Raw genomic sequence first — 22,958 nt, 5'->3', positions numbered from 1 at the left:
AGAAGGGGAGAGAGAAGCCTAATTGGCCTGACTCGCTCTGCAGTGAACACCTGTGGTCGGGGACATTAATGGCTTTACATCGGTGTGGGATCCACCACAATCTTTTATACCTATTCTACTGAGCATGTGAATTAGTGGATAAAAGGCACTTCCCCACCTGCCCCTGGGTGTGTCCCAAATAGCACCCTATTCCCTATATAGTGTACCACGTTTGACCAGTGCCCCCAAAGTAATGCACTATAATGGGAATAGGGTGCCGTTTGGGATGAACCCTCACTGTCCTTTCTCCACTGCTTAGGTGACACAAATGATGATGCTTGGTGGTTTGGATGCTGTGTTATACTGAGGGGGGCTGTGTAGTATTCAGATTGTGACTTTTACTATGAGATACAAGTTGCTCAGTCACAATGGAGCAAGAACTCCAAAGCTGAAGCTTCAAAACTACATATTGGTTTGGCACCCTGAAAGTTTGATTGATTGATTTGAATGAGTGCATTAGGATCATAGAGTCAGTCCATCCGGAAAAGGTTGATAAAGGCCTATTGGGAACTCAAATCATTTTGGTGGTAGGGTCTTGACAGATCCATTTATTGAAAATCAATCTTGGGAATTAAGAGAGTTATTTAGGGTAAAAACAACACATTTTGGAGATACTAGACACCTTTATCAAATATGAATGTTTATTCAACTTAGTCAATAAACTTATATTTTCAATGCTTGCAGTGACAATGACAAAGCCCATTTGATCACGGAGATGTCCCATGATTGAAATGGAGGCGACAGATGCGGCAGGCCTTTAATCAGTGCCTGATGCGTGCATGTAGTTTATCATGATTATGTAAGCATTTATAAGTGACTTGCCATCAAATTCCATGCTTGCCATATGTTTATGTCTCATTTGTATGGAAGCGTAGCTGAATTATCTACAGTTTTCAAAGTGTTGCGCAGTTGCGGATGCATTCCAGTGAATGACTGAGGATGTTATTAGAAAGGGGAGTGGAGTGTGATGTGTGGAATTTAATGGAACACCACCTGATTGATTCACTATGCGCAGCGCACGACTCAGCACAGTCAATCCCTTTTGATGCTACTGCTGCCCAGAGCTCTAGGATACGTTCACTTATGCGGAGCAAAACAAAGGACAATCTCTGTTTCCAAAGAACTGTTAGAATATTATCGGTAGCCTATTTAAGTAGTAGCCTATCCTATAGATCAGAAGTTCCGCGCACCTCAAGTGTCAACTGCTCCCAAACGCGTTGGCTCTGTACTAGGGAACAGAAATATAAATGAAGAGGTGTGTGCCAATGCAACTGCTGCCACCTCCAGGCATTAAATCCAAGTAAATCTCGGCAGGGAGACTAGGGGAATGGCTGCGGCAAACAATGGATCAAACACAACTAGGACCTTTACAAATCAGTTCGTTCAACCGCCTTGGCGCATCGTGCTATGGTCCGTCGCGTACAGCCTTGTGCTCGCCGTGGCGGTTTTTGGGAACCTGATAGTGATTTGGATCGTATTGGCACACAAGAGGATGCGGACCGTGACAAACTACTTTTTACTCAACTTGGCTTTCTCCGACGCCTCAATGGCCGCGTTCAACACGTTGATTAATTTCATATATGCTGCTCACGGCAATTGGTACTTTGGAGAATCATACTGCAAGTTCCACAACTTTTTCCCAGTAACAGCAGTGTTTTCAAGCATCTATTCAATGAGCGCAATAGCAGTCGACAGGTGAGCTCTGGAGACATCAACTTCAATCTCATACATTCTATTACATTTGGTGAAATGCATCGTATTGGCCTATATTAAATGTGACAATTTATTATGATTTATTTAATGCTAGGCCGGTTTAGTGTATAATAGCCTAATGTACTGATTCTATAATCAAACCCTAAAATCAAATAAGAAAAAGGTAGGCCTAATGGTATATATAACAAGGCACCTGATATTGCTCAGATGCCAAAATTTTCATGCATCATAATAGCCTGTTATTCATGCCATGTATGCATACAGGTCATTAACACAAACACACAAACAAATGGGAAACCAACCCTCTCCTTACATTCTGTCAAAATGAGAATGAACTGAATGTAGCTTTTAATCCACTATTCTAACTAATAAAGATCCTGCGACACAATGTGCATCCCAAATGGCACCCTTTTCCCTGTACTGTATATTGCACTACTTTTGAGCCCTATGGGTGATGGGCAAAAGTACTGCACTATAAAGGGAATAGGGTGCCATTTGGGATGCACACAAAATGAGAAAACGATTAAGGTTCTTGAGGATTTGATCAAGCATTGCATTACTAGTTGGTGTATAAAAGAGATAGATTACGTCTAATGAGCTCCACTGTGCAGCCAACCTATCATTATGGAGGGACGTGCTGATTAAATAATTAAAATGCAGTACCTGCTGTGAAATAATGGCTTTAAGTGCCAAGAGTGCTTATATGAAAACTATACTAACACTAACACACAGACACACACAAGCGAGCAAGCTGCCCCACATAAACACACGCACGTGTGCATACACATGTGTAATGGTTGGTGTGAGGTGTGACCCAGGTGCGGTGCAGTCCTGTGTAGCTCAGTTGGTAGAGCATGGCGGTTGCAACGCCAGGGTTGTGGGTTCGATTCCCACGGGGGACTAGTATGAAAATGTATGCACTCACTACTGTAAGTCGCTCTGGATAAGATTGTCTGCTAAATGACTAAAATATAGAAATGTGCAGGATATACAGTAGGCAGTAGGCAGAGATGGTGAAACAAGGATCTTTACTGGTGGTCCCGAACCCAGAATACAAAATAACGGACTTATCACGATAAAAGAAAGGCGGAGCAAATAAGTCTCCAAAAACCGTCTGACAGCCGAAATACTACTTACGACTGAAACAAATAACGAAACAGGGGGAACACTTCTCAAGTACCTGTACATAGGTCTCCAATCAGACACTGAGTAGTACTGCTGGACATAGAGAAACTAACAGAGAAAACTGAGCAAGGGAAGTGAGGGCATAAATACACAGGTGAACAGGTAGACACAGGTGACACCAATAGGATACTTATTAGTCCAGACTGTGAGTGAGGAGGTGCCTAAGGTTGTCGGAGGATGACACCTAGTGGGTCGCTCCAGAACTGCGACCCCCTCCTGTAGCACACACTGGATTTACCCTGCTGTGCTTCTTTTCGGGGTGAAACATTGCAGGGGCCTCATTTATCAAAGGTGCATGTGGACGAAAAATACACACATTTTGCGTGTGCCAGTTTTCCTACAAAAGTTGGTATCCATCCATTTTGAACTTGATGGGAAAGTGTGTATCTCCATGCATATCTAAGACCATGCATACTCAGAACTTCTATTGGTTGATCAACTGTATTGCAAGCAAATGTTGTTATTTTTTAGGGAAATAGAGTTGTTTGACGCACAGGAACTATAATAATGGTAGGCTAATAAAAACAATCAAACGTAGGCCTTTATAAAACAGATGCATTTGCCTTGGTAAGAAGATTACATAGCAGCATCTCGCCTAATAGCCTATATGTGCATTTATTATATAGGCCTAAATCATAATCATATAACAGGGCATGTCTCTACAGGGCATGTCTCAGACATAACTGGTTTATTCCCTCTATATAACAAATATTAGGCTACCATTTAACCATCGCTCATTCAATAGCCAACCATGCTCAAAAGTAAATAGACCGGTAGCCTATGACAGTAACGGTAGGCTACAGTATTGCTGTGCGATAGGAGCGTGACATCATAGCCTATTTAATCTCAGAGCCTTTATCAAGACAGGAGATAGAAACACAATCATGTATTGATAAACAAAATATTGAACAACAATTTGTCTTTTGCATAGAAGTGTGGGCTGTAGACAGCATTTATCTTTTAAATTGTTCAATAGACAATCTTGCAGAATGTGCGGACAGTGTTTGGCACTCACCATAGGCATGATATTATTTATTTTTTTAAGTCACCGCTAAAGATAAAAACATTCTGCCCACACCTCTACAGAAACATCTGAGGATTTCAGAAATGTATAATGTGTTGGATAGATGTGTGAAGAGGTTACAGAAGACAGAAATGCAAAAAGTGTCCCACTTTTTCGGAATTCACTCAAATAACAGTAGCCTACTAATAATTATTTATGACTGTTTTATAACCTTAACATCAAAACAGAAATAAATGAGGCCCCAGGTGTCTGGAGGTCAATCTTATACCTTTACACGTTGTGCTGCACAGTAGGACTACAGTCCAACATCTCTTTTCATCTCACTTTGAAGTTAGTCAAAGGAGTTAATCTGCCTGGGCATGAGCACGACCTGACTACTTATAGGCCTACTGTGGGCCTTTGATACACAGAATCAAAGACAGAGCACACACTCAGTACAGGTATACACTCACGCACGCACGCACGCACACACGCAGGCAGGCAGGCAGGCAGGCAGGCAGGCAGGCAGGCAGGCAGGCAGGCTAAGGTAAGGTAAGGTAAGGTAAGGTAAGGTAAGGTAAGGTAAGGTAAGGTAAGGTAAGGTAAGGTAAGGTAAGGTAAGGTAAGGTAAGGTAAGGTAAGGTAAGGTAATGACTGAGGATGAAACCTGACAGTCTAGCAGTAAGTTCTGGGGAAATGGAATCTATGTTTACCGAAAACCAAACAAACAGCACTGTTGAATCCAATTAAAGATAGACTGGGAAGAGTCAGAGTCAATCAATCATAACTAGCTCCACATGGGGCATTCTTTGTTTTGAGTACCTGAGATACTGTATATATATGTTAAAGCAATCTGAAATTGGGCACAGACACAGAGACACACTGCTCCAGAGAAGATCGGTATTTCATTTACTGTTTGATTTGACATCGTAGTATTTCAACCTGCGGTCTGGCTTTTGTCAAGAGGAGCTTGTTTAATTCACGTTCGGAAAATGGAGGCCTCAATGTTTGACAACACTCAGAACTCTCCAGCGAGACAGAAACAACACTCGCATCTCATCCTCTTTTTTGTCGCTTTTATATTTGATCAAACACAGCCACCGCCAAATATATTTTTGTAAATACAAATGAGAGCTTATAAAGAATGCAGTTGTACAACAAGACATTTCCCACTGGGCACAGATGTCAATTCAACGTCTATTCCACATTGGTTCAACGTAATTTCATTAAAATTATGTGGAAATTACGTTGATTCAACCAGTGTGTGCCCAGTGGGTGCTGCATACTAAATTGTATGCATTAACTTTAGTCAGGGCATAAGCGCTACTCAAAATAAAAAAAGTCATATACAGTCAATGAAGTAGACCAGACACAGCTGCGATCACATTGGTGTCTATGGGAGAGCCACCGCTTAAGTAGACCGGAACTGTGACAATGTTTTTTAATTGTAAACGGCCTGAGTAAGAAATCTTCATTTATCCACCATCTTTGCTTTCACACCCTGACTGACCTTTTGACCTCTTGAACTGTTTCAGAGACCATTTTATAGACTGACGGACAGGGTCTGGTAGTGCTCCAGTCCTCCCTGTTAGACTTGGAAAGCATATCAACTCCTGTAGAAATGGCACTATGGTTGTTGTGCGTAACCTAATTTCTGTTCCTCTAACGCCGCCTTTTAGTGAGTTTATACAAACTGTCATATCTTACCATTCTGATAGATTGGAGAAAAAATTTGGTTGTAATGTTAATAATTTGGTTGTTATTCCATTGGTTACCTCGAGGCAGATGCCCCAGGGGCAGAGTGGCCCAAACTCATTGAATATGACACTTTTAAATGTTAGAGCAATCACTAGTAAAACCTTTCTCGTGAATTACCTTATTACTGAGCGCAAATTTGATTGCATCTTTCTCACTGAAACATGGCTGTCTTCAGACTGTAGTGCCGCTCTAATTGAAGCCTCCCCCCGGACTACAGCTTTTCATACTCTATCACAAAAGGGAAAAAGGGTGGGGGGACAGCCTCCATTTTTACTAGTGCTCTCAGCTGTAAGGACATTTCATTTGGCAACTTTGGGTCTTTTGAGCATCATGCTATACTGTTTAAATGTCAACCACCAGTGCTGGCTATAACCCTGTTTAGGCCACCAAAGCACTGCCCCACAATTTTGACTGATTTCTCTGAACAATTGTCTGTTGTCCTTGAGAACAATAATAAAATCATTGTGTTGGTCGATTTCAATATTCATGTTGACAAAGAGACTGACTCCAAGGCCATTGAATGTATTAATATTTTGAGCTCTATGGTCTTTATCCAACATGTTACTGGGCCCACCCATAACTGTGGCCATACTCTGGACCTGATTATTACAGAGGGGCTTTCTATTGACAAATCCTCTATTGTTTACGTCGCTTTATCTGATCATCAAGTTGCAGGTCCATTATGATATTCTGAGAGAGCAACTTGGCATATATAACAAGGCAATTAGAAATGCCAGACAGGCTCATTTCTCTAACTTGATCATTAATAATCAGAATAATTTGAGAGTGCTATTCTCGACTATTGATGGCCTGATAAATCCTACCCCCGCAAAACTATATGAACTTTCCTCCACATCTAAATGTGATGAGTTAGTGGCATATTTCAGAGATAAGATGACCAACATTAGGCTGGGTATCAGTCAAACAAGACCTGATGAGAAGTATGATGATATGTACCCTAGCGTACCACGCAAAGGCACTATGGAGTTATTTTCTCTGGTTGATACAGACATGCTCAGGAAAGTGATATCACAACTTAAGCCTTCTACCTGTCTTATCGATCCTATCCCCACCACCTTCTTCAAAACAGTTTTTAATTGCATATCTGAAGAAGTGCAAGCTATTGTTAATCACTCCCTGTTCACAGGCACTTTCCCCACTACACTAAAAACTGCTATGGTGAAATCCCTTCTGAAGAAAAGTAATCTAGATTTTTCAGCTTTTAGCAATTTTCGGCCAATCTCCAACCTTCCATTCTTAAGCGAAATTCTGGAGAAATAGTTTTTGCTCTTTTTTAAGTGGGAACTGTATTTTTGAAAAAATTCTATCTGGTTTTCTTGCCCACCACAGCACAGAGACTGCCTAAATTAAAGTGGTAAATTATCTTAGAGCCAACACAGATGCCGAATAGTTCTCTGTCCTTGTACTCTTGGATTTAAGTGCTGCATGATGATGTCCTTCTAGACAGACTGGAGAGGTGGGTTGGTCTCTCTGGTCCAGTTCTAAATTGGTTTAGGACCTATTTCACCGGTCAAGAGTTTTTTGTCACCCTTAGTGAACATAACCCAGAGAAAATACATATCCCATGTGGCGTTCCACAAGGTTCGATTTTGGGTTCAGTTTATATATATGTTGCCCCTTGGCAGCGTTATCAGAAAGCACAACATTGATTTTCACTGCTACGCAGACGATGCACAGCTTTACATTTCTGTGTCACCAGTACATTTTAGCTCCACAGATAAATTATTAGACTGTATTAGTGATTTAAATACTTGGATGGCTCACAACTTCCTCCAGCTAAATCAAGACAAGACCGAGGTACTTACTAAAGCACACAGAATCTGGCCACATATTTTATTTCACAGTCAAATAAGATAGAACACCAGATAAAAAGCATAGGTGTCATTTTACATTCTGAACTCAATTTCGAATCACACATTAGGAATGTGACCAAAATAGCTTTTTACCACCTGAGGAACATTGCCAAGGTGTGGCCGTTTCTATCTCAGGCTGATACAGAGAGACTCATTCATGCTTTTATTACAAGCAGGCCTGACTACTGTAATGCTCTCCTGTCTGATCTACCCAAGAAAGCCATTGGCCAATTGCAAAACATAAAGAATGCAGCAGCACGGCCAGAAGGAGAGCACACATTACACCGGTTTTAAAGTCTCTGCACTGGCTTCCTGTGAGTTTGAGAATTAATTTTAAGATTCTTCTATTGGTTTTTAAATCAATCCACAATTGTGCACCCCAATACATGTCAGACATGCTTTTGAGTAATGTACCCAGTAGGTCCATCAGGTCCTTTAGCACTGGCCTTTTAACTATCCCAAAGCCTAGGACCAAGATGCATGGAGAGGCAGCCTTTAGTTATTATGCCCCCAGCCTCTGGAATAGCCTGCCAGAGAACCTGAGGGGGGCCAAAACTGTGGACATATTTAAAATATATCTTAAAACACACCTTTTTAGCTTTGCTTTTCCTTAGGGAGATTTTTTAGTCTTTCAGTTTTAATTGTTATTCTTTAGTTTTTTATCCTGTTATGTTTGTAGTGTAGTAAATATTTCTGTTTTTATTTTCATAGTTTTTTTTGTGTTTACGTTTTTTCCTGTTAAGCGCATTGCGTCGCATTCATGTCTGAAATGTGCTATATAAATAAAACTTGATTTGATTTGACATCCCTGCAGGTACATGGCCATTATCCACCCGCTGAAACCCCGGCTGTCAGCCACAGCCACCAAGGTGGTGATTGTGTGTATCTGGGCGCTGGCCGTGGTGCTGGCCTTCCCCCTCTGCTTCTACTCCACCATCCGCACCCTGCCCCGCCGGACCATCTGCTACGTGGCCTGGCCCCGGCCCTCGGACGACTCCTTCATGTGAGTGAGACACTCCGGGTGCATCTCAATATTATAAAGTGGCTTCCTTTACTCACCTGCTCTTATTCATCTTCACTGATCTGAAAACAGTTTTGGGTTGGTTGGAAATGAAACTGTATGTTGAGGTATGAAACTGTATATTGAGGTGAACTTGCTGCTGATGGTTTGTGTGTGGTTGGATTGAAAACCTACAGGAGGGTAGCTCTCCAGGAACAGGGTTGGAGAGCCCTGATGTAAGGTAATTAACATGGCCAATAATACAGGCACTAGTCAAACGCACATACAATCCCAGTCAAAAGTTTGAACGCACCTACTCATTCAAGGGTTTTTCTTTATTTGTACTATTTTTTACATTGTAGAAAAATAGTGAAGACATCAAAACTATTAAATAACACATATGGAATCATGTAGTAACCAAAAAAGCGTTAAACAAATCAAAATATATTTTCTATTTGAGATTCTTCAAATATCCACCCTTTGCCTTGATGACAGCTTTGCACACTCTTTGCATTCTCTCAACCAGCTTCATGAGGTAGTCACCTGGAATGCATTTCAATTAACAGGTGTGCCTTCTTAAAAGTTAATTTGTGGAATTTCTTTCCTTCTTAATGCGTTTGAGCCAATCAGTTGTATTGTGACAAGGTAGGGGGGTATACAGAAGAAAGCCCTATTTGGTAAAAGACCAAGTCCATATTATGGCAAGAACAGCTCAAATAAGCAAAGAGAAATGACAGTCCATCAACACTTTAAGACATGAAGGACAGTCAATCTGGAACATTTCAAGAGATTTGAAAGTTTCTTCAAGTGCAGTCGCAAAAACCATAAAGTGCTATGATGAAACTGGCACTCATGAGGACCGCCACAGAAATGGAAGACCCAGAGTTACCTCTGCTGCAGAGGATAAATTCATTAGAGTTACCAGCCCAAATAAATGCTTCACAGAGTTCAAGTTACAGACACATCTCAACTGATGTTCTAGCAGTGTCTGAATCCTGGCTTAGGAAGGCCACCAAAAATTCTGAAATTTCCATCCCCAACTATAACATTTTCCGTCTAGATAGAACTGCCAAAGGGGGTGGAGTTGCAATCTACTGTAGAGATAGCCTGCAGAGCTCCATCATACTATCCAGGTCTGTGCCCAAACAGTTTGAGCTTCTACTTCTAAAAATCCACCTTTCCAGAAATACATCTCTCACTGTTGCCGCTTGCTACAGACCCCCCTCAGCCCCCAGCTGTGCCCTGGACACCATATGTGAATTGATTGCCCCCCATCTATCCTCAGAGTTCGTACTGCTTGGTGACCTAAATTGGGATATGCTTAACACCCCGGCCATCCTACAATCTAAACTAGATGCCCTCAATCTCACACAAATTATCAACGAACCTACCAGGTACAACCCTAAATCCGTAAACATGGGTACCCTCATAGATATCATCCTGACTAACTTACCCTCTAAATACACCTCCGCTGTCTTCAACCAGGATCTCAGCGATCACTGCCTTATTGCCTGCGTCCGTAACGGGTCCGCGGTCAAACGACCACCCCTCATCACTGTCAAACGCTCCCAAAAACACTTCAGCAAGCAGGCCTTCCTAATTGACCTGGCCCAGGTATCCTGGATGGATATAGATCGCATTCCATCAGTAGAGGATGCCTGGTTGTTCTTTAAAAGTAATTTCCTCTCAATCTTAAATAGACATGCCCCATTCAAAAAATACAGAACTAAGAACAGATATAGCCCCTGGTTCTCCTCAGACTTGACTGCCCTTGACCAGCACAAAAACATCCTGTGGCGTACTGCATTAGCATCAAATAGCCCCCGCGATATGCAACTTTTCAGGGAAGTTAGGAACCAATATACACAAGCAGTTAGGAAAGCAAAGGCTAACTTTTTCAAACAGAAATTTGCATCCTGTAGCACTAACTCCAAAAAGTTTTGGGACACTGTAAAGTCCATGGAAAATAAGAGCACTTCCTCCCAGCTGCCCACTGCACTGAGGCTAGGAAACACTACCACCACCGATAAATCTACAATAATCGAGAATTTCAACAAGCATTTTGCTACGGCTGGCCATGCTTTCCACCTGGCTTCCACTACCCCGGCCACCAGCTCTGAACCCTCCGCTGCAACTTGCCCATGCCCCCCCCGCTTCTCCTTCACACAAATCCAGACAGCTGATGTTCTAAAAGAGCTGCAAAATCTGGACCCCTACAAATCATCTGGGCTAGACAATCTGGACCCTTTCTTTCTAAAACTAGCCGCCGAAATTGTCGCAACCCCTATTACTAGCCTGTTCAACCTCTCTTTCGTAACGTCTGAGATCCCCAGAGATTGGAAAGCTGCCGCAGTCATCCCCCTCTTCAAAGGGGCTGACACTCTAGATCCAAACTGTTACAGACCCATATCCATCCTGCCCTGCCTCTCAAAAGTTTTTGAAAGCCAAGTCAACAAACAGATCACCGACCATTTCGAATCCCACCGTACCTTCTCCGCTATGCAATCCGGTTTCCGAGCTGGTCATGGGTGCACTTCAGCCACGCTCAAGGTCCTAAACGATATTATAACCGCGATCGATAATAGACAGTACTGTGCAGCCCTTTTCATTGACCTGGCCAAGGCTTTCGACTCTGTCAACCACCGCATTCTTATTGGCAGACTAAATAGCCTTGGTTTCTCAAATGACTGCCTCGCCTGGTTCACCAACTACTTCTCAGATAGAGTTCAATGTGTCAAATCGGAGGGCCTGTTGTCTGGACCTATGGCAGTCTCTATGGGGGTGCCACAGGGTTCAATTCTTGGGCCGACTCTTTTCTCTGTGTATATCAATGATGTCGCTCTTGCTGCTGGTGACTCTCAGATCCACCTCTACGCAGACGACACCATTTTGTATACATCTGGCCCTTCATTGGACACTGTGTTAACAAACCTCCAAACGAGCTTCAATTCCATACAACACTCCTTCAGTAGCCTCCAACTGCTCTTAAACACTCGTAAAACTAAATGCATGCTCTTCAACCGAACGCTGCTTGCACCCGCCCACCCGACTAGAATCACTACTCTCGACGGGTCTGACCTAGAGTATGTGGACAACTACAAATATCTAGGTGTCTGGTTAGACTGTAAACTCTCCTTCCAGACTCACATTAAGAATCTCCAATCCAAAGTTAAATCTAGAATCGGTTTCCTATTTCGCAACAAAGCCTCCTTCACTCATGCTGCCAAACATGCCCTCGTAAAACTGACTATCCTACCGATCCTTGACTTCGGCGACGTCATTTACAAAATAGCCTCCAACACTCTACTCAGCAAATTGGATGTAGTCTATCACAGTGCCATCCGTTTTGTCTCCAAAGCCCCATATAATACCCACCACTGTGACCTGTACGCTCTTGTTGGCTGGTCCTCACTACATATTCGTCGCCAAACCCACTGGCTCCAGGCCATCTACAAATCACTGCTAGGCAAATCCCCGCCTTATCTTAGCTCATTGGTCACCATAGCAACACCCACCCATAGTCTGCGCTCCAGCGGGTATATCTCACTGGTCATCCCCAAAGCCAACACCTCCTTTGGCCGCAATTCCTTCCAGTTCTCTGCTGCCAATGACTGGAACAAATTGCAAAAATCTCTGAAGCTGGAGACACTTATCTCCCTCACTAACTTTAAGCATCAGTTGTCAGAGCACCTTCCCGTTCACTGCACCTGTACACAGCCCATCTGAAATTAGCCCGCCCAACTACCTCATCCCTATATTGTTATTTATTTTGCTCATTTGTACCCCAGTATCTCTATTTGCACATCATCTCTTGCACATCTATCATTCCAGTGTTAATACTAATTGTAATTATTTTGCACTATAGCCTATTTTATTGCCTTACCTCCATAACTTGCTAAATTTGCACACTGTATATTATATGTATTTCTGTTGTATTTTTGACTTTGTTTTGTTTTACCCCATATGTAACTCTGTGTTGTTGTTTTTATCGCACTGCTTTGCTTTATCTTGGCCAGGTCGCAGTTCTAAATGAGAACTTGTTCTCAACTGGTTTACCTGGTTAAATAAAGGTGAAATAAAAAAAAATATATATATATTTTTTAAACTGTGTGAATCAGGCCTTCATGGTCGAATTGCTGCAAAGAAACCACTACTAAAGGACACCAATAAGAAGAAGAGACCTGCAAATTGTAGATTTTTGGTTCCAACCGCTGTGTCCTGGTGAGACGTGGTGTGGGTGAACGGATGATCTCTGCATGTGTAGTTCCCACCGTAAAGCATGGAGGAGGAGGTGTTATGGGGTGGGGGTGCTTTGCTGGTGACACTGTCTGTGATTTATTTAGTATTCAAGGCACACTTAACCAGCATGTCTACCATAGCATTCTGTAGCAATACGCCATCCCATCTTGTTTGGGCTTAGTGGGAAAATCATCTGTTTTTCAACAGGACAATGACCCAACACCCCTCCAGGCTGTGTAAGGGCTATTTGACCAAGAAGGAGACTGATGGAGTGCTGCATCAGATGACTTGGCCTCCACAATCCCCCGACCTCAACCCAATTGAGATGGTTTGGGATGAGACGGACCACAGAGTGAAGGAAAAGCAGCCAGTATATGTGGGAACTCCATATATGTGCTCAGTATATGTGGGAACTCCTTCAAGACTATTGGAAAAGCATTCCAGGTGAAGCTGGTTGAGAGAATGCCAAGAGTGTGCAAAGCTGTCATCAAGGCAAAGGGTGGCTATTTGAAGAATCTCAAATAAAACATATCTTTTGATTTGTTTAACACTTTTTTGGTTACTACATGATTCCATATGTGTTATTTCATAGTTTTGATGTAGAAAATAGTAAAAATAAAGAAAAACCCTTGAATGAGTAGGTGTGTCCAAACTTTTGGCTGGTACTGTACATCCAAATATACTCAAAACTCAATAGTAACTACAATATGAAAAAGGATCTAAGTAACATGATCAATATCTACACAAACATACATAGGCAATGGAGTTACTTAGATACCAACAAAGAATACGATCAATAATGGCACATAGACAAACATATAAAATGTGCTCAAATCAAAGGTACACGATAAAGGAGCACAAACTCATACTGAACAAAAATATAAATGTAACATGTAAAGTGCTGGTCCAATGTTTCATGAGCTGAAATAAAAGTTCCCAGAAATGTTCCATATGAACAAAAAGTTTGTTTCTCAAAAAAATATTACATACATGTTAGTGATAATTTCTCCTTTGCCAAGATAATCCATCCACCTGACAGGTGTGGCATATCAAGAAGCTGATTAAACAGCATGATCATTACACAGGTGCACCTTGTGCTGGGCACAATAAAAGGTCACTCTAAAATGTGTAGTAATGTGCCCAACTGTCACACCCTGGCTCTGGGGACTCTATATGTTGAGCCAGGGTGTGTAGATTCTATGTGTTTGAGTTCTGTGTTGTAGTTCTAGTGGTTTCATTTCTATGTTGGCCAGTGTGGTTCTCAATCAGAGGCAACGAGTGTCAGCTGTTGCTGGTTGTCTCTGATTGGGAACCACATTTAAACAGGCTGTTTTCCCACAGTAGTTGTGGGATCTTGTTCCTTTTGGTTTGTTCCGTGTTGGTTGTTTAACCTAGGACGTCACGTTATTCGTTTATTGTTTTGTTCGTGTTATCACTTTGGATAATAAAGTATGTTTGCCTTCAACGCTGCGCCTTGGTCTACTCCGTTCAACGATCGTGACACCAACGTCGTTTTAGAGAATTTGGCAGTACGTCCAAACAGCCTCACAACCACAGACCATGTGCAACCACGCCAGCCAGGACCTTAACATCTGGCTTCTTCACCTGCGGGATCGTCTGAGACCAGCCACCTGGACAGCTGATGAAATTGTAGGTTTACACAACTGAAGGATTTCTGCATAAACTGTCAGAAACTGTCTCAGGGAAGCTCATCTGCGTGCTCGTTGTCCTCACCAGGGTCTTGACCTGACTGCAGTTCGGCGTCCTAACCAACTTCAGTGGGCAAATGCTCAGTTTCGATGGCCACTGGCACGCTGGAGAAGTGTGCACTTCATGCATTAATCCGGTTTCAACTGCAGATGGCAGACAGCGTGTATGGCGTCGTGTGGAGGAGCAGTTTGCTGATGTCAATGTTGTGAACAGAGTGCCCCATGGTGGCGGTGGGGTTATGGTATGGGCAGGCATAAGCTACGGACAAAACACAATTGCATTTTATCGATGGCAATTTGAATGCACAGAGATACCATGACGAGATCCTGAGGCCCATTGTCGTGCCATTCATCTGCTGCCATCACCTCATGTTTCAGCAGGCCCCAGCAGGCCCCATGTCGCAAGGATCTGTACACGATTCCTGGAAGCTGAAAATGTCCCAGTTCATCCATGGCCTGCATACTCACCAGACATGTCACCCATTGAGCATGTTTGGGATGCTCTGGATTGACGTGTACGAGTGTGTTCCATTTCCCACCAATATCCAGCAACAACGCACAGCCATTGAAGAGGAGTGGGACAACATTCCACAGGCCACAATCAACAGCCTGATCAACTCTATGCGAAGGAGATGTGTTGCGCTGCATGAGGCAAATGGTGATCACACCAGATACTGATTGGTTTTCTGATCCACACCCCTACCATTTTTTAAAGGTATCTGTGACCAACAAATGAATATCTGTATTCCAGCTCATGTGAAATCCATAGATTAGGGCCTAATGAATGTATTTCAATTGAATGATTTCCTATATGATCTGTAACTCAGTAAAATCTTTCAAATTGTTGCATGTTGTATTTATATTTTTGTTCAGTGTACTTTGAATAAACACATCCTTTAATAATTGTGGGTATCAACAAAGACTGGAATTAACTGAAGGTTTGTCAGGTTGCCACATTGATTGCATACAGGTGAGTTAATTTAAGGTGGTGAGTGTCCCGCTTCTGGAGGAAGAACTGGGTGGCGATTGGGTAATTGGACAGTCAGTCCGTATGAGTAGGGGAATTTCCTACACACATACATACATGTCTGTCTGTCTGTCTGTCTGCTCTACTGTCACAACCAGTGCAGACTAGTTAAGGAGGAGAGCAAACTAGACTACTGAATATAAATGTGAATTAGATTAAATATAATCTGCAGAATTACCATGTTTTCCATTACATTCACAGGAATGCTCTGCTTTTCCTTCCTCTTACAGCTATTTATTATTCTCTGGTATACAGGTATCATATCATTGTGACGGTGCTGGTGTATGTGCTGCCCCTAGTGGTAATGGGTATCACGTACACCATTGTGGGGGTGACGCTGTGGGGAGGAGAGATCCCGGGGGAAGCATCAGATAACTACCACAGCCAGCTCACAGCCAAGAGGAAGGTAACGCAAAAATACAACTCCATTATACACATGAGGTCCATTGGTAAAGCATGTGTAATCCATTTGAAAACCAATGTGTCAACCATTGATTGAATGCAGTAGATTCAGCCATTCATTTTAACTGGCACAATCATGAGACGTCCCAATTGTCTTAGTTTCATTCACTCCAGTTAATTTGGTGTGAGGACTAGAATACTGTAGGCCTTTTAGAAATGTGGTTCTGAAAAGAATTTCTGCAAACAATAATAATAATACACTGAACAGGCACTTCTGGTGGATTTGAGGGTTTTTCAGTGTTTGACCCAATACATTGTCATTACAATAATTGATGTAGCTATACCATTGAAAAAATAGCTGACCCTGTACATGGCACAAAGATCTCTCTGTGTTCCCCACTGGATTTGGAGACCCATCAGGTAATCCAGCATTACGCAGGGAAACAACAGAGATTAGTCTCCTCTTTAGAGATTACAATGCATTCCATTAACTGGACACAGTGTATCTCATCATGCATCTTTGCTTGGAGTCCAGGCTCCGTATGTATCAAGCGTCTCAGAGTGGAGTGCTGATCTAGGATCAGGTTCCCCCTGTCCATGTTATCGTATTCATTGTGATCTAAAAAGCAAAACTGGTCATAAATCAGCACTCCTATTCTGAGATGCTTTATATATACGGCCCCTGGTCCCCACAGTTATCCATAAAGATTCAGGTCATTTGAACCCGTATGACTAACATCTATTATGCCAGATGTGGGTTTAACATTACAGGAGCACATATTATAGAAAGGCAACGCCCAACACGACAGGTCTATAAATATGGGAATTATTGGGATATGGGATTATTCCAGGACACCCTGTGAGGGAACCCAGTCTGTATTTCAGGGTTGTTATTGTTTTATTAATGAGGATTACACTCAGATTACGAGGGATCAGCACACCTGGTTCTTTGTTTTGGAGAGATAGGCGAGGCCATGAAACCGAAATCATTTACAGTGACTTATCCAGGGATGTAACCTGTGATCCTGCCTGACATTTGACCTCGGGACCAGCACATGTTTGGTGTTGTTACTTGCTCTTATCTTATTTCAGAACTGGTTCTCTTTTTGATTGTTTTATAGTTTTGTTGTTGTTGTTGTTGTTGTGAAATGCACCTCAATAAAGCTTGATATCATCTGATTTAGTTTGAGCAACGCAGTGAAGGAAGGTTAGTGAACCTTGCACTTATACACAGTTCCAATTGCTCAGTGGGTTTGAATGGGCCACAAATACAGACTAGAAGTCATTTAGGATAAAAGCATCTGCTAAATGACTGCATCATTTTGATAAGCCTGCTGCTGGATTTGCCATTAACGTCCCTGCCAAACCCTTTTTACCATAGCTAGATGAGGGCTGTGAGAGGTTCATTAGGCTGAATGTCACCCATTGTCAAACCATCAGGTCCTGCTCTGTGGTTAGTTGAAAAGTAATTGTTAATTAGGTCAGCGATCTGTTCCCACCCAGCTCAATTTAACCATGCTGTGACAGCTTCAGCAGACCACCAGTGTTCTCGCGTCAACTACCTGTAACCTGCTGTGTCTTACGTCATGGATACCCTTTCTCCTACTTTGTGTAGCTCCTATTCTGAGTGCTCCAGAGAGGATTCCACCAGACAACGTTTGCTCGTCATTAGATGCAGAGTCCCAAACACACTGTACATACAAAGAGATGCCACTGCTTCATAAGCTTTATGCCACATTATTAATCATCCAGAAGATGATGCAGGTGGAGCTAGTTGATCCTTGATTATAAGATCCTAATTGTTGTTGTTCATAAACAAGGTGACTGACAGCTTGATTGATCACTTGATTATCCTTTCCCTGTCGGAGGTTAATGAATAAGGTTTGACCTGCATTTCAATGTGATCCCTTGTCAAAGCTGTGAAACCACTTTCGAAAAGCTAAAGAATGTAAATGCTGATTTCATAAACGAAGAGTGCTTTGGAATGTTTTCATACATGAAGACATTAACTATGAACCACTCTAAACAACACCTTCTTCTAATTAATTCACTTAGCCTAACTTGTTTAACCCAAGCAGCTGTCGTCTAATGGTTTTAGCCTTTTTTGGAGTTGTATTCATGTGTGCCCCAACAGACTGCAATCACGACCAAATCATTAATCGTCAGATGCCCTTGTTGTTGTTCTCCGCAAGACTATCCTTAGTCTGTGATGAAGGGCTAACACCAGCTGTGAGTCTTCTCCACTAAAGTGAGATTGACTTCAGTGCTCCTACATCAAGGCTATTCAATTTCGACCTTAAGGGACTGAAGTACTGCTGTATTTGGATTTATTTTCTACTTGGTAGTTAAAAGGATAGTTCGGCCAAATAACAAAGTGACATTAGTTTCCTTACCCTGTAAGCAGTCCATGGACAAGGTAAAATAGCAATCAATGCTTTGGTTTTGTTTACATGGCCACTATCTCCAAATGCTAACTTACTTTGCATTCTTGGCCCAAAACCAATGCAAGTCAACATCCCTGATATTAGCATTTTTCGCGTATTATATGTAAACGTGTTAAACATGACCAAGCCCAGAGACATACTGTTAATCTAAATCTTTAGGATGTCTATATCTGTGGGATATTCAGTGCTTTGCAAAAGTATTCATCCCTCTTGGCGTTTTTCCTATTTTGTTGCATTACAACCTGTAATTTAAATTGAATTTAAAGTGGGACAACCACTTTTTTTTTTGTTATGGGGGGGGGGGGGGGGGGGGGGGGGGGGGGGATTTGGGTAGAAGGATTACTTTATACTATTCCAGGTATTCCTTTGCTATGAAGACACTAAATAAGATCTGGTGCAACCAATTACCTTCAGAAGTCACATAATTAGTTAAATAGAAGGATTACTTTATACTATTCCAGGTATTCCTTTGCTATGAAGACCCTAAATAAGATCTGGTGCAACCAATTACCTTCAGAAGTCACATAATTAGTTAAATAAAGTTCACCTGTGTGCAATCTAAGTATAATATATAATAATATGCCATTTAGCAGACGCTTTTATCCGAAGCGACTTACAGTCATGTGTGCATACATTTTTACGTATGGGTGGTCCCGGGGATCGAACCCACTACCCTGGCGTTACAAGCGCCATGCTCTACCAATTGAGCTACTGATGACCACGTGTCACATGATCTCAGCATATATACACCTGTTCTGAAAGGCCCCAGAGTCTGCAACACCACTAAGCAAGTGGCACCACCATGCAAGCGGCACCATGAAGACCAACGAGCTCTTCAAACAGGTCAGGGACAAAGTTGTGGAGAAGTACAGATCAGGGTTGGGTTATAAAAAAATATCAGAAACTTTGAACATCCCACGGAGCACCATTAAATCCATTATTAAAAAATAGAAAGAATATGACACCACAACAAACCTGCCAAGAGTGGGCCACCCACCAAAACTCACGGACCAGGCAAGGAGGGTATTAATCAGAGAGGCAACAAAGATATCAAAGATAACCCTGAAGGAGCTGCAAAGCTCCACAGCGGAGATTGGAGTATCTGTCCATAGGACCACGTTAAGCCATACACTGCACAGAGCTGGGCTTTACGGAAGAATGGCCAGAAAAAAAGCCATTGCTTAAAGAACAAAATAAGCAAACACGTTTGGTGTTCGCCAAAAGGCATGTGGGAGACTCCCCAAACATATGGAAGAAGGTACTCTGGTCAGATGAGACTAAAGTTGAGCTTTTTGGCCATCAAGGAAAACGCTACGTCTGACACAAACCCAACACCTCTCATCACCTCTCATCACCCCGAGAACATCATCCCCACAGTGAAGCATGGTGGTGGCAGTATCATGCTGTGGGGATGTTTTTCATCAGCAGGGACTGGGAAACTGGTCAGAATTGAAGAAATGATAGATGGCGCTAAATACAGGGAAATTCTTCAGGGAAACGTGTTTCAGTCTTCCAGAGATTTGAGACTGGGACAGAGGTTCACCTTCCAGCAGGACAATGACCCTAAGCATAATGCTAAAGCAACACTTTTTTAAGGGGAAACATTTAAATGTCTTGGAATGGCCTAGTCAAATCCCAGACCTCAATCCAATTGAGAATCTGTGGTATGACTTAAAGATTGCTGTACACCAGCGGAACCCATCCAACTTGAAGGAGCTGGAGCAGTTTTGCCTTGACGAATAGGCAAAAATCCCAGTGGCTAGATGTGTCAAGCTTATAGAGACATACCCCAAGAGACTTGCAGCTGTTATTGCTGCAAAAGGTGGCTCTACAAAGTATTGACTTTGGGAGGGTGAATAGTTATGCACACTCAAGTTTTCTGTTTTTTTGTCTTATTTCTTGTTTGTTTCACAATAAAATATATTTTGCATCTTCAATGTGGTAGGCATGTTGTGTAAATCAAATGATACAAAAAGCCAAAGAATCCATTTTAATTCCAGGTTGTAAGGCAACAAAATAGGAAAAATGCCAAGGGGGGTGAATACTTTCGCAAGCCACTGTAAAACCTTTTCCACCATTTAGTGCTTTGCATGCAATGCTACTGCACATTAGCTTCCCAGACACAGATAAAGCATACTGCTGGACTAAAAAGCATGCTCAATGGAGAATCTCAAAGGTTTAGCGAATGTAGGTTAAATCTAAAGAGTAAACTGACATAATAGAATCTATGTGAAAGGCTTTGAGGAGTTTCTTTGAGCTCAGACTGTTTGACTGACAGACTGACCATTCATTGGTGATCACAATCACTATTGCTCTATGGCTGGCAGCCATCTTGTCACATGACATTCTGAGCATAGTATAGTTGACTAGACTATATCATGAGATTACCTACTGTACCTGTTATAGTGATGACACAGTAGTTACACAATAGCGAACACAACAGTGAGGATACATGGACAAAGATCTTCCTCGCTGACAAGACGGACAAAGTGCAGTTTGCATGGTTCAGGTGTGTCTGAGCTTTGATATTCAGGTAGTCTCGTGTAAAGAGACAAAGTCAAATTCTATCAGATGAAACTTCTCAGAACTCCTCCATACAAGGCAACAAAGTTCCAACTTTTTGCGAAAGCAGATCTGATTTCAAGTTTCGAAATGCTCTTTGAGGATTTTAAATGACACAATCAGTTCATGAAATTCACAGGATCTTTGAAGTGAGCTGCTTCCTTTGTGATGGCTCTAGGTTGTCAGGTTAGGGAATGCATCTAATTATTTTGTGGCTCTACCATCTCCAATGTATGGACCGTTGGACCATCAATGGTTGTTCTGACCATTTTTGTGTAAATTAAGCAATTGTCTTTTGAGGTTGTGTGAATGGCGGTTTTGAAAGGGGTTGTTGTGATGAAAAAAGTATATCCTAGATTGCTGCGGCTTCCAGTACGGAATGAAAATGCCAACCTGATGATTAATCAATCATGGTGCCCACGCTTGTGAGATTATATATTCGGCGTCAAACATTCTGTCCATCTCAGAATCAGGCACTCTGTGAAACTTGGCATGAGGTGGCCGACCAACTGTTGATCGACATCTTGTCTCAGAGCTACACAGAATAAAGACAATGTACTTTATTTTTCCTCTCTCTATCTCCATCTCTCTATCTCTATCTCTATCTCTATCTCTATCTCTATCTCTATATCTCTCTATCTCTCTATCTCTATCTATCTCTCTCTCTCTCTATCTCTCTATCTATCTCTCTCTCTCTCTATCTCTCTATCTATCTCTCTCTCTCTCTCTCTCTCTCTCTCTCTCTCTCTCTCTCTCTCTCTCTCTCTCTCTCTCTCTCTCTCTCTCTCTCTCCTCTTTTATTTTTCTCACCTTCCTTCCCTGTCTCTCTATTCCTCCCATCCTCCCACTATCCCCTTCCTAACCAGGTGGTGAAGATGATGATCATTGTGGTGGTGACCTTCGCCCTCTGCTGGCTGCCATACCATGTCTACTTCATTGTGACGGGCCTCAACAAGGCTCTGATGAGGTGGAAGTCCATCCAGCAGGTCTACCTGTCAGTGCTGTGGCTGGCCATGAGCTCCACCATGTATAACCCTATCATCTACTGCTGCCTCAACAGCAGGTAGGATCCAGCACCTTGGTGCTGTTCAGTAGGAACCAAAACATAAGATGAAGAAAAGCCTTTCCCATAAATAATTTAGATGTTCTGTTCAAAAATGTTTTCTTCTTTGTGCCTACTGAACACAACCTAGGCAACCACTGGCTAGATAAATAAGACCAGATGAGAAAACTACCAGTGTACCTTCTTTAGAATTCATTAGCCACCTCTCAAATGTGAAATATCTGACCATGCACTCATTGTATGTCTGTCTGGTTTGGGTTGTGGTTTGGATACAGGTTCCGGGCGGGCTTCAAGCGGGCGTTCTGTTGGTGCCCGTTCGTCCGGGTATCCAGCTATGACGAGCAGGAGTTGCGCAACAACAACACCCGCCACCGATCCGGCCACCAGGGTAGCATGTGCACCCTCTCCCGCGTGAACACCAGGACCAACAGCATCAAAAAGGCCGTCTCCAGCTGTCGTGGCAATGCCGGTGTTAACGGAGATAACAATGGTAACCATGGCAACCTACAGGCGGTAGCTAAGTCCAACCTTTACAGTGACCCCGATGATGTGGCCGACAATCAGTTCTCCTGAGATGTTAATGATGACCACGACCACCTTCTAGAATGTTCACGAGTGGTTTGGAAAGTCGTTGTGAACATTTCACCCTCTGAACTGTCCCTCAAACATTCCAAGCAAGCCTTTAATTATTTTATATTTTTACCAAACATAAGTATTTCTTGTGAGTTTATTGCAAACGCGGTTGTTCTTTACAAAGTATTTTTTGCTGGCTTGATGCAGTGAGATTCATTCGATTTCTTTGTATTTGCTTAGCTTTCGAAAGCATTTATTTCAGCCTTTTCACATTTCCACACCCCCATCTCACGACACTGACTGGACATCTGGTAGGCTGCTGTCTCGACGGGCAGATTTGTAGGCAGATTTGTGACATCTGGACTAA

General features: G+C 42.4%; 1 protein-coding gene across 1 annotated transcript; it reads left to right on the top strand.

Moving 5' to 3' along the window:
* Positions 1-1,366: 1,366 nt before the first annotated feature.
* LOC311112126 (neuromedin-K receptor-like) lies at positions 1,367-22,591 on the top strand (the record flags this gene model as incomplete). The annotated part of the gene is made up of 5 exons (XM_084155104.1): positions 1,367-1,734; positions 8,387-8,575; positions 15,803-15,953; positions 21,822-22,018; positions 22,294-22,591. The coding sequence occupies 5 exons, from the start codon at positions 1,367-1,369 to the stop codon at positions 22,589-22,591; spliced, it is 1,203 nt and encodes a 400-aa protein (XP_084011230.1).
* Between the last annotated feature and the right edge of the window lie 367 nt (positions 22,592-22,958).

The sequence above is a fragment of the Coregonus lavaretus genome (genome assembly GCF_964263955.1).
Source record: "Coregonus lavaretus genome assembly, chromosome: 38".
Taxonomy (NCBI): Eukaryota; Metazoa; Chordata; class Actinopteri; order Salmoniformes; family Salmonidae; genus Coregonus; species Coregonus lavaretus.
This window is presented reverse-complemented; position numbering and strand designations above follow the sequence as displayed.